At 32.5% G+C, this 12418-nt stretch overlaps 2 protein-coding genes across 2 annotated transcripts in view; one reads left to right on the forward strand and one right to left on the reverse strand.

Annotated features, from left to right (window-relative positions):
- Positions 1-10885, forward strand: part of LOC150075269 (myeloid differentiation primary response protein MyD88-like) — a 60259-nt gene extending 49374 nt beyond the window's left edge. Inside the window, exon 8 of the transcript XR_016547911.1 lies at positions 10815-10885. The gene's annotated coding sequence lies outside the window, so the exon portion shown is untranslated. The remainder of the gene's footprint in view (positions 1-10814) is intronic.
- LOC150075270 (uncharacterized) overlaps positions 6042-12418 on the reverse strand; it is a 142067-nt gene continuing 135690 nt past the window's right edge. Inside the window, exons 9-12 of the mRNA XM_090388423.1 lie at positions 10809-10887; positions 10441-10618; positions 9723-9884; positions 6042-6652 (exon numbers count right to left, since the gene is read on the reverse strand). Of these exons, the coding sequence (XP_090244549.1) occupies positions 6545-6652; positions 9723-9884; positions 10441-10618; positions 10809-10887 (527 nt within the window). The 3' untranslated portion in view covers positions 6042-6544. The remainder of the gene's footprint in view (positions 6653-9722; positions 9885-10440; positions 10619-10808; positions 10888-12418) is intronic.

Raw genomic sequence — 12418 nt, forward strand, 5'->3', positions numbered from 1 at the left:
AATTTGCATCATTGCATGATTCCTTGCTATAATCACGAAAACCAAAGTTTTCATGATTTTCAGTTACACTCTCTGACACTCTCTGTGCCACTTTATAACTGTGGAATATGCAAGAGCCTTATCCCCCAGTGTCTGCACCATATTAGTGCGAACCTCCTGTGGTAACCTTCCTTTCAAAGACAGGTATTTTTTCACTGCCTGTAGTTCTTTTGATCCATCTTGAAAATTTTCAACTCCTTAGTTCACAAAATCACCTCCAAAAAATAAAAAAAAAGTAACTGAGATTTTGTACAGTGACATACAAGAAGATGTAATACCTGCTGAAAAATATACCACATAATCATATTCAATAGAAGTAGGTTGAAATGAACTTTATGAATGCCCCTCTTATTTAAGGCATAATGTTCCATTCTTAGCTAGATGTTCCAGTTATTTTGGTTTTTTTTTTTATGAAATTTTTTCTCTGCATGTTTTAAAAGTTATTAAACTAGCAGAACAATAATAGAATTATAAAAAATATCCACTGACTGACTTCACATGCTATAGTGGACAAACTGCAACAACTAATAAAATTTTGAAAATGTTTATTTTAAAAGTTTTTACAGTTTAAAAAAATACAATATTTGAGTGTCACAACACCAGTGCATTATACAGGGCACTTTCAATTAAAATGCAACTTAGTTTGCAATACAGCAAAATTTTATTAAAATTGAATATGAAATTTAATTAAAACCATTAGAGAATCTGCTGAAAGTGTCCATCTTGTTCGTGTAGACGTGCACTCACTCTTTGTATTGGTAAAGCTGTAGCTCTCTGAAGAACACGTTTATCAGTAGTTCAAATGCAGTTTTCAATGTTTTTCCTTTGTCTTATTTGATAGAAGTCCATTTGGATATTTATTGCTGAATATCTCTTGGCATTGCAAAAATGGTTCAGATGCAAGGTAACATTCTAAAATAGTTACATATTCCTCATGGAAAAAATCCATGTCATACACTGTACCCATAAATGCAGCATTTATCAGTACAGTGCACTCTGCCACATATCTAAAAATATCTCACTTAATTTGTTATAGAGAAAAGACACTTTGATGCAATTTATTGAACAATTTAAAGGACTTTACAAATTATAGTAATTTTAACTGATGGCCACACATTTCAGCAAATTTTCCTTGCCCTTCTTTAGTGGTCTTATTAATTAATGAAATACATCTAAAATCAATGGACAATTATCTCCAAGGGAGACAGACATAACTGTGCTATTACATTTACCATTGTAACATCTTTCAGGTGATGTCACAATGGTCATATAAAGTGATTTTGCATAATACTGTATAAGGGAATTGTTTCTTATTATTTTAGCAAGCTCTTGCACATTTTCAAAGCACTGACAGCATTATAGTAATTTATTCAACATCAATCTTTTATCATGTGCAATTATTTTGTCCTTTTTTATTTATCCTTAATGTTGCACTAGGTACATTAGATATATAACTTTATAAAAATGTTCTTAAAAATTAAATGAAACAAGATACAGATTTTTTTTTCTTTTTTTTTTCTTGCTGCAAAGCAAAAGGTCACATCATTACCCTCAAACAAGCACAACACATTCATTTGAAGGTATTCAAAATTTCCACAGGCTAGGACTATTATTACTTTTGTGTAAAAAATGAATGTATTAAGTGCACTGACATGGCAAAGTAAAATGGATCATGAAGTTATTGTGTATGTAATGAGCTGTTAAAATGCAATTTTGTATTTTTTATTTTTTAATAAACTTAATAAACCCTACTGTTTTTTAAAAATTGTGTACATGTTTCCTTCATAAACATGAATCTTAATTTGATGTCTTATTTAGATCTTAATGTTTATATGGTGTGGTCCAGAAAGGTGGGGGGGGGGAACAGTAAGCAAAACACCACAGATGTATACCGGAATGGAATGTAACATGGTCGAATAAATATCACTATGTAATTATTTACCTGCATTTACATAGGTCACTTAGGAAAAGGCCTTTTGCTTCAGGTTCCATAATGCATGAGGAATATTGTTGCATCAGAAAGAGCAGGACTAAAATATTTAACTAAAATAATAAACTATTTACAAATATGCAAACTATATTGGGACGATGGCTCCCATCATTAATATACAAAAAACATTACAATGGAACATCAAACAATGCCGAACGTGGTCATGTATTAGACAATGAAGCACATGCATGAGGTTGGTGAATGCTGTGCAACGAATGTTGGCATGCATCCCATGTACGCACTCTCCATTGTCAACAGCAAGTGTCTGATTCTGTCAGTAACCCATTTGTGTTCCTTCCATTTATTGTTCACTAATCTCATGCACATGCTTCACTGTCTAATACATAACCATGCCCGGCATCATTTGATGTTTCATTGTAACATTTTTTGTATATTAATGTATATCATTTTTGTATATCAACTAAAGAAGGGGGCCCATCATTCCGATATAATAATACGGGTATGATTGTAAATAGTTTAGTGTTTTGTAAATATTTGTATAATAATAACATTATACTAATATGCAGTACTAACATTATAATGTACTGATCGAAATCTAATCAGGAAATGACCTATGTAATTATTTACCTGTGCATTTGTAGTGATGTAATTGCCCCATCCTCTTCTCCTATTGGCTCAAATAAACATCGCTAGGAGGAAAACTTTTTTAATGTATAGATAGATAATAATATTATTATATTTTTACTATATAAAAAAAAATACTTTCTCCTTTATGGGATTTTTCCACCCCCGTGATTGGTACCGGTACTAAGTGCATGGGATGATTCATTGTCCAGTTACTATTATTATTCACTTGTAACTTTGGTTGGCAGATTTTAGGAAACAATTTTGGAAACACTTCTTACTCATTTTCATCATCAGTGCTTAGATTAGACTGCAACAGATTCAATTGTCAGCATGTGCACTGGTAATTGAAAGTAAGAATTTTAGTACTGTCCCAATTCTTAAGTAAAAAAAGGTAGTTTTTGGCCTGAACTGTTATTCCGTTGTGTAAAACCCAAATAATTTATTACATTCTGCTTAACTTTTGATACCTCAGAAAGTGGAGGATAATAAGCAGCATTTTGTATACTCCACATAGCAATGGAAGCTGCAATCAAATCATGTGCCTCATACTTTCTAAATATGAAGGTTCATCAAAAACCATCAAGACTATGGAAGTTGACAGCTTAAATAAGTTCAAGGAAGAACTGGACAAACTTTTGGAGCAAACAGATGGTTGAAATGGGAAGAGGTTTTTTTTTGTTTATGCTGCTTTCTTGCATCATATGCCTCTACTAATGCTAAATCCATTAAAACAAATGTTGGACTTTTACGAAATGGGAGGTTAATATCCTTAATACGATTTTATTTAATTTTTATTTTTTTTAAGTTTAGAGAACAGAAAAAAAAAGTCACAGGGAGTTATACATGAGAGTATAGAGAAATGTCTCACTTGTGGAATATATATATTTTTTTTTTAATAACTGAAAACTGCCACAAAACAGTAGAATTGACAAGTGCATTGTCATGGTGAATTTGCTACTAAAGTGATTCTAGACATTTCACTATTTGTTAATAGAAAAATTTGTTCATAGTCTGACCTAGTGGGTGTACACAATTTAATCAAAAAAGTGCCTGGTTGTTTTCTAATAGTCAACAAAACTTGAATTTTCCTGTGCCCCTGGCATGTTTGCCAAAGGCATACCAAAATTTTTTGGTCACTGTGGCAAGGAAGAGAGCTATGTAGTTTCATGATCATAAGTGTAAAACCAGGTTTCATCACCTGTTTATGATTTTTTTAAGAAACTTATGGTTTTTGCATGTGCAAGTAAGTCAGAATTCTGGTAGTTCTGTTTAGCAATAATGGAACAAACTTGGTTTTGCAGGACACCTTATTCTTAAGCATTCAGTTAATATAGCCCGATGTGCCCTAAGAAATAGCAAACTGTTTCAGCCATTTCATTAATAGTTAATTTTCTGTTATTCTGCACTAAAGTATACATTTCAGCTATCAATTCATTGTTTCTATTGGTTAAAGGGCATCTGAAATGCTTGTTGCATTCAACAGATATTCACTCCATTTTAAAATGACAGATCCACCTGAACTATTGCACAGCTCATTGAATCACTGATAAGTTCTGTTTCTTGTTCTTCCAATTTTCACAAAATTCAATGCACATACATCGTTGTTCTGTACTGTTGGCCAACATTAAATGTGATGTACCACTAAAACACTCTTGATTTCAGTTGCTGAGCTTGAATGAACAACTGAAGCAATGGAATGAGTTGTAAATGTGCCTGGATACAATGTAACATGTTGAGCGCATTTTCTGAAGCACTATCCCATACAGTGATTTATCAGAAGTACGCATTCAGTCACTGATCAACCCTCGTATGAATAACAGATGCACTAATTACAGACTGTGTCACTATGTTTCTCAACCTTCTACCAAGCCCCTCCCCCACTCTTCAGTGAACCAAAATCTACGATCCCTTCCTTTACTGGTCACAATGAGCTTAGCTCCTTTTCCTCTTTGAGGCTGTTCTTAATTTATTATGGTACATTCTTCCCCCCCCCCCAAATATCCTTCAAAATTCCAGTGTTTGAGAACTGCTGCCATAAAATATACTTTATGAAATACTGCATACTTAAAGTGTGCCATAACTGAAATAAAAGGGACACTAGAGCTAAAATTCATAGTAATTTCTCAACTGAATTACTTGCATATTTCTTAACTCTATGTATCCTTTGTAGTTTTTAGCTGTTTCATGATGTCATCGTCTTCTGTCCAGTATTACAGTCTTAATACACTCAGAAAATAAGTTTCTATTCGTGTTACTCATTATGTGTTGTGCAAAGGTGCATGAAAAAAAAAAACATTCAACTTGCAAAAATACAAGACAAATTTCATAAAATTCTAACATTAAATTTTAGTTTTACCTGGTTGGGTAAAAGAAAGAATGCTATCTGACAGAATCAAGATAATCACAAGACAAGATATATATATATAGTACAGGTATACAGGTACAGGTATAGCTTTTAAGGCTGCATTAAATACATCAAACTGCTAGTAATTTGGATCACTCAATTAATGGTATTCATAGATTTTCTAAGGACTATAATGGGTAAGGACACAATACTGGATTACTTGAATCCTTGAGAGTAAAGATAGCTATAAAAACAGAAGGGACATGCAATATATCATATTTTCAGCATTAAATCAATACTAGAAGTCATGTATTGAGACATCCTTGTCCTGTAAACTTTAATGTAGTGAAACCACTCCATCTAATATTTTTCTGGGGGAAGAAAAGGTTTTTATATTTTAAATTGGATGAGGTGCCATACATTATGCTGACCAAGAATACAAAGAGATTATTATGATTTTTCAGATGGAGAAGTGCAGCTTATATAAAGAACATGGGAGGCCAATAATCATTTTCTTCTGATTTGCATATTAGCTTTCACAAGTAATAATTCTGATATGTATCATATGAAATCAAATGGCAAATACAATGTTACATGTAATGCAAATATTGTCCTTCCTTATAAAAATAAGATATATGACTAATGAAACGTGTGTTGAGTGACAAGTCCATAGGTTGTTTTACTTTGTGTTTTCTTTATGTAACCAAACAAATATAAAAATCCATAAATACACTTTACTTTTTTTACAACTTTTTTTTATTTATTTATTTAATACTGTGACACTTTAATGCTACTTTCAGTCATTTAAAGTTTCATTACTCAGACGGGAAGAATATACATCTTAATAGATATCTTGATAACGAAGAGCATTTAGTTTGTTCATATATAAATAACAAAAATACTTATTTTTTAAACAGAGATGAAAACTATTTACATTATATTATCAAATTTCAATTCTTGATCAAAGAAGAAAATCTTTTAATTACAGTGTAATATAAAAACTATTGTTCTTTTTATATACTAAAATATTTTTGCTGCTTCTATCTTCTGCAGTACAAATGACACCTGATGGGAGAATTAATGAAATAAATATAATAATAAGAATAAAAAATTATGGAATGAAATTTTATCATACTCAATATTTTAAGTCTTTTTGGGGTTTCCACTGTACATTACTGTGCTATACTACACTGTGCTGCACTGTCCCTCCTAAAGTAAACATAAATCGTGACTAAAAATGACAAACAAGCACAGGCCACTATAACAACGCCATTTCTCTAAGAGGGCACTGCTCAGCAGGAAGCGAAATTTTCTCTCTTTCTCACGGCCTGTTCTTGCAGCTGTCCTGAGAAGCTTCAAATGAAGCTTGTCTGCTTTTAAGACTGCATTCAACTAACTGATCCCTTAGCAGCCTTTAGTTGACAGGATGTTTACTCCTTGAGATGGATGTAAGAAATAATCAGTAAATAAGAGGAGTGTTTCCTTCTCATGCAACACCTTTTGATTGGCATGTTCCAAAAATGTGTTAACTCTTTTCAGTGATACCACTCACTATATTCACCACAAATCACAATGGATGCTCACTAGCTGTAATAAGGCCTCAAGACATTTGATGTTAGATAACGGCTAGTAGAAGGATAAGTCTCACGACTTGAGATGTCCAGTTCAAAATAACCACCACTTTTCTGTCCCTGCAGAAAAACAGTTTATAAATAACAGCCAGAATAAATATGAAATAGGTATGTCAAACACTTGATATGAACAAATGTATTCCAGCCAACTCTGCTACCTAAAAGTAATAGGAGCCAACATTTAAAAATGATGTTTTAAATTTCTAGAAATTATAAGGCTTTTATTAGATATATAAGCATTGAACTGAATGAATTTAAATTCAAAGAACTAAAAGAAAACAGATTTATGCTTTTCAGTTGATAAAATGAAAAGTCTAGGCAACTACTGTATCTTTACATTTTGTTTTTAAATTGGACTACAGTATGTTCAAAGAAAACTGCATAATCTTTTTCTTAGGGCCATGCAGTATTTGTTGTTGTTAGTTTTATAGTGCATCAGCATTTTAGGCCATATTGTCCTAGCGTATTAGTTATGCAATAAATAAATAAATTTTCTGTTTATACTCTGAGACGACCAAATGGTCAAGGGAATTCACAAGATTAAGTGAATACAAGAAAGAGCATCATATTTAGCAGTCACAGGTTTGAACTTGTTTCGCACAAAGCATGTGTACTTATGCACTCTCATGCATAACTACTCGGCTAGCTACAACAACCTAGTATCTTATGGTCCAAGGTGCATGGTTGGTTTTGAAGGGCTATGTCTTTTATTATAACAATTGAACTTTGCAGGAAAAGGGGGTTTACTATAAAAATATGTACCCTTTAGTATCAGATGTACATGGCTTGCACTCACTCCATTCCCTTTTCCACTGCTGGACTTGGTAAGGATCATTCTGCTACATTGGCAATAATTAAAATGGCTACTTAAATCAGTCAGGAACAAGCATTTCAGTTGACTCTTCCATTCTGTACTACCTTGTTCTCAGTATTATACTGCTGCAGCCTTTATGTTCAGAATTCGAGTTTGACATGCCTGATTATAAAGCAATAAATGACTAATCTGAAAGATTATTCTTTGTTCACTTTACTTTGGATTAATTCTATTATCTTAATATATGTAATTTAGAAGCATGCAGAATGTTTCTAAACATATAAAATTTGCTTGACAGTAAATTAATTTATCCTTTAAGAAAGATAATATACCACATACCAAAAATTATATATACTGTTTTCATAATCACATATTATTCGATGATAACATTAACAATTTTAACACTGCAATATGCAAATTTATATTTTTCCAAAAAATATTTCATATTTAAGCGCCATTAATTATCAATATGATGAAAGTTACACCACGGACTATAAGAGAATGTACATTCTTAGATGAATGCAAGAATTCATAAAACTTTAATTTAAATACTGTTATATGTGGAGCAACTAAAAAAAAATCTAGCCATTAGTTAATTAATATTTTAATTTTATAAAATATTTTTAAAAATTAATGAACTATAAAAATATGGATTCATTAGTACATTATTATTTTATTTATTTATTTTATTTTTTTTAAATTAAGTACAAATATTACTGGCACCCCCAAGCTTGCACATTGTATCAGATGCAAGGGAAGGATCTTGAAGCACTTTTTTTTTTTTTTTTTTTGGTAGTTGTTGGTGCATCGGCTTCTGTGGCCATAATGCACCTCCCAAGGTTTTTGCAGTACTTTGATCCAAGCCCTAGGCGGGAATCGAACCCGCGACCTTTGGGTTGCCAGGCAGGCACTTTACCCACCCGGCTAGCCCGGCCGGCCTTGAAGCATTCATCACTGGCCAAGGAGTTATCTGATGGTAACATGATGCAGGATTGTGCCTCCCCAAATTATTTCTGGATTTCTGTCTGAGTTATTTCATTCTAACTATCATTTTCATCAAGAGTCCACTGGAGGTTATTTAGAAGTAGTTAATTGCTGAAGCTTTTTTTTTTTTTTTTTTCTTTATTTGGTTCCTCAGTTCTTAGCATGGTACTCCATAACTGAGGACTGACACTCTGTCATGTTGCACAGATCCTCAACCCAGGTCATTGGCAGGGTTTAAGAGTTACTGAAATGCTATATCCTCAGGTTTTTTAATTCCCCAGAGACATTGTGGTTCCTGATGAGATAGGGCCCTAGTGGACAAAAATTATGCTTTATATAATTTTTGTTCTATTTTATTTGGCTTTATCAAATCTTATTTTACACATTTCACATCCTCTAAAAAGACAAGCTGCAGAGGAGAAAAGTAGTCTCAGCAAGCTTTTTGTACATAAAAATACATAAATACACAATACATAAAAATGTTTGCAGTGTGTTCTCTTTGAATAGATATGACATGCATAATCCTTCAGATCCTGAAACTTAGCTGGAAGAGGTGGAATGCACATTTGCCCTTTAACATAACTCCCATGAGATAAATTTTGACTTAATTAGATGGGGAAGTCAAGAGCTAGCATTTCAAACTACCTCATCCAATCCATCTGCCCTCCAGTCTCTGATTAAGAAACTGTTATACTTCTATGTGTCATGATGGATTACTTCTTGCTGGGACCCAATGTTTGTGGGAAATATAGCTGTGGAAAGAACCAATTCTCTGACAATATAAGGTATGCTAACCCTTTGTATGTTTATTCAGTAAAGGACCAGTGCAATCTCTCTTTTGAAAGAGCAAAAAACATGTCTGTTTTCTTGGCCAGCTCTAACATCTCCTAATGCTAATCATTATAATGTTATGACATGATAATGATTAACTATACAACATACCCTCAAATTATAATTAGAGTAAATGTTGTATAGTTTTTTTTTTACTATGTGTACTATTACACTACATTATTTGTATATGTACATTCAATGGCTAAACATATATGTATATTTTAAAAATTTAATATTTCACCTAGTTTCATGACTAAAAATTTAAGGACATTTTTTGTTAGTTGTTGGCGCATCGTGACCATAATGCAGCTCCCAAAGTTTTTGCATTTTCTACTCAGATCCAAGCCCGAGGTGGGATCTGAACCCGCGACCTTTGGGTTGCCAGGCAGGCAGGCACTTTACCCACCCGGCTAGCCCAGTCGGCTTTAAGGACATGTGGTTCTTGCAAGCTTAACAGTATTAAAACATCATTAAGCAACATTCACATGGACAATAACTTACCGAAGTGTGGCTGTTTCGGGAACGTGGCTGGCTACTGACATAGGCGTATCTGTTACTATTATCATCTGTACTAGCACTATGAGGACGACCTGGAGCTGCATAGATATGCTGGCTAGGAGGAGCAGTTGGTTGACCTTGATGATTGCCAACTGGGTCAGGTTGCTAATAAAAAAAAAAAGTAAAATTAGTAATATATACAACAGTGTCCGCATTTAACAACATAGTAGTTTTTAATAATACAAATTCTGCAGCCAGTCAATTTCAATATAAAACTGCTCTCTTTTAATGACACCAAATTTTTTGCCTATTTTTCTGCTTTGCTTTAATAACATAAATTCACCACCGTAACAAATTTGTCATTCACAACTCCATTTTGTCAATGTTTTTGACCAATGAATGCAGACGATAAGCTCTCAAAGAAATGGTCAGGATTCCTGAAACTGGATAAGAAGATAATATACAGGGAGAGTCATGAGAAATGTGCCTAACCTCAGAATCTAAATTTCTGTGGTCATTCTGAGTAAAAAATGTTATATCAACATGCTTGGAGGAGAGGAAAATACAGGAAAATTATATAATAGAGTAACTGACCAAATTAGCATGGTTAATGAGAGTAATTAATAGTAAACTAGTAATAGATAACAATGTTTACAGTTTGATTAAGAGTAATTAGAAAAACATTTTCTGCTTTTAAACTTAACAAAAAATATTCCCTTACCACATATATGTTACCCATAGCATCAGCAATATGGGCCCAACGCATACGGTCTTCTATAGTAAGTCTGTAAGAGTTACCAGGAGTTGCACCCTTATTTAGGTAGCTGAAAGTCTGGCCACTGCCTGCTGATCGTGCTGACATAGCTTCTGTTTTGTGCTGTTCCCGTTTCCATCGTCGACTAATAAAGCAATATACATAAATCATAATGAAATGAGATTTTTAAATTAAAATTACTAATATTTCTTTTAAAATATAGTTATGATTTTTATTATATATCAAGAAATTATTGAGTTTTAAATTAAATTATTTAATACTGAATATCGTTGCTGTGTCTTATTACTAAATTAATTAAATAAAATTTCACTTACTTCCAGACACAAAGGCAAACTAGAGTAAGGATAATAATGATTACTGCAGCCAAAGATGCCCCAAGAGCTACTCCAAGAACTGCAATAGTAAAAAAGATTTTAAAAATTACACACTGGAGTAAATTAATCAAAGATAAGTTAAAAAATTATGTGACTTAATACACCTCAGTCATTTCTTTTATGCTGGTCCAATTAATTTTTTCTCTCAAGCCCAATTAATCTAGATGGCACATTTGGTCTCTCTTTCTATGATCTAGCATGAGAAGGAAATTTTTTTTGTAATATGAGGTACATGCATTCAATGAGGTAATGTCATACCGTTCTGATTATCTCATTAATAATTATTAATGATATTTAGTTTAATATAATTTATTAAATACTTTATTTGAAAATATCTTGCTGTTATGTACACTATCTTATTCAAACTGTGTAAAATATTTACTACAGTAGAGCATCAATTATCCGGAATAATTGATGTCAGACCTCTTCTGGATAGCCAAATTTTCCAGATAATTTTCCCGGTAAGATTAATTAAATAAAAAATTATAAACTAATCTCGAAAAACAGAAACAACCATCCAGGCATTTTTATTATTTTTATTCAAAACAGGAAAATTAGAACAATTTAAAATGTTCTCGGTTTTTTTGACTTACTGATAACGAGCACGGACAATCTGTGCATCCCAATGATAATTGGAATGCACACATAGCAAATGTAACTCACTATTTTCTCATCTTAAAACTTGGTGCAGGCATTTCTCTTTCAGTGGCTAGGGTTTTTCTTGGTGATGCTTTCCATAATAAGCCTGTCTCATCAACATTATAAAGGTTTTCCTTCTTGTAATTTGCTTAACTTAAGCAAATTTACTTTCAAAGGACACTGCTGTCGATTCCTCTGCAGAAAGTTTCTCATCTTGAATGTCTAGTTCACGTATACCATGTCTCAGTTTAAAGTTTTTCAGCTAACCTGTGTTTTTTAATACTGAATATCGTTGCTGTGTCTTATTACTAAATTAATTAAATAAAATTTCACTTACTTCCAGACACAAAGACAAACTAGGGTAAGGATAATAATGATTACTGCAGCCAAAGATGCCCCAAGAGCTACTCCAAGAACTGGAATAGTAAAAAAGTCTTAAAATCTTCATTACCTCTCAATTAACCTAAACTTCACTTCTGAAGAAACCACAAATAAAGTGAACTCTCTAAAGCAGCATTTTCAGGTTTCGACATAGTCTTTTTTCCTGCTAGATACTCCTTCACTATCCATAATTGACACAAATTCTGTTATAGCATTGGAATTTTTCTTGATGTCATAAATTTGTCAAGTCCCCACATTAAACTCTTTGGAGAGGTTTCCTAAATTTTCACCTTTTCAAATTATATTAATAATTTCCGTTTTTTGTTGCAATATTAAAACTATGCGTTTTCTTTTCTTTCACATTTTACCATAAAAACTGAAAAAAATAAATTGTACGGTTTCAGGTTGATATTATTCTTACTGAATCTGGAGCTAAACTAATCTGAAATTCACTCATGGTTTCGGAGAAAACACAGTAGTCTGTGATATTTTTCTAAAACACACTTCTGAAGGTCACATAGAATTTTAGA

Source organism: Mastigoproctus giganteus, chromosome 14 (assembly GCF_048544385.1).
Source record: "Mastigoproctus giganteus isolate SK-2022 chromosome 14, ASM4854438v1, whole genome shotgun sequence".
In the NCBI taxonomy this organism is placed as follows: domain Eukaryota; kingdom Metazoa; phylum Arthropoda; class Arachnida; order Uropygi; family Thelyphonidae; genus Mastigoproctus; species Mastigoproctus giganteus.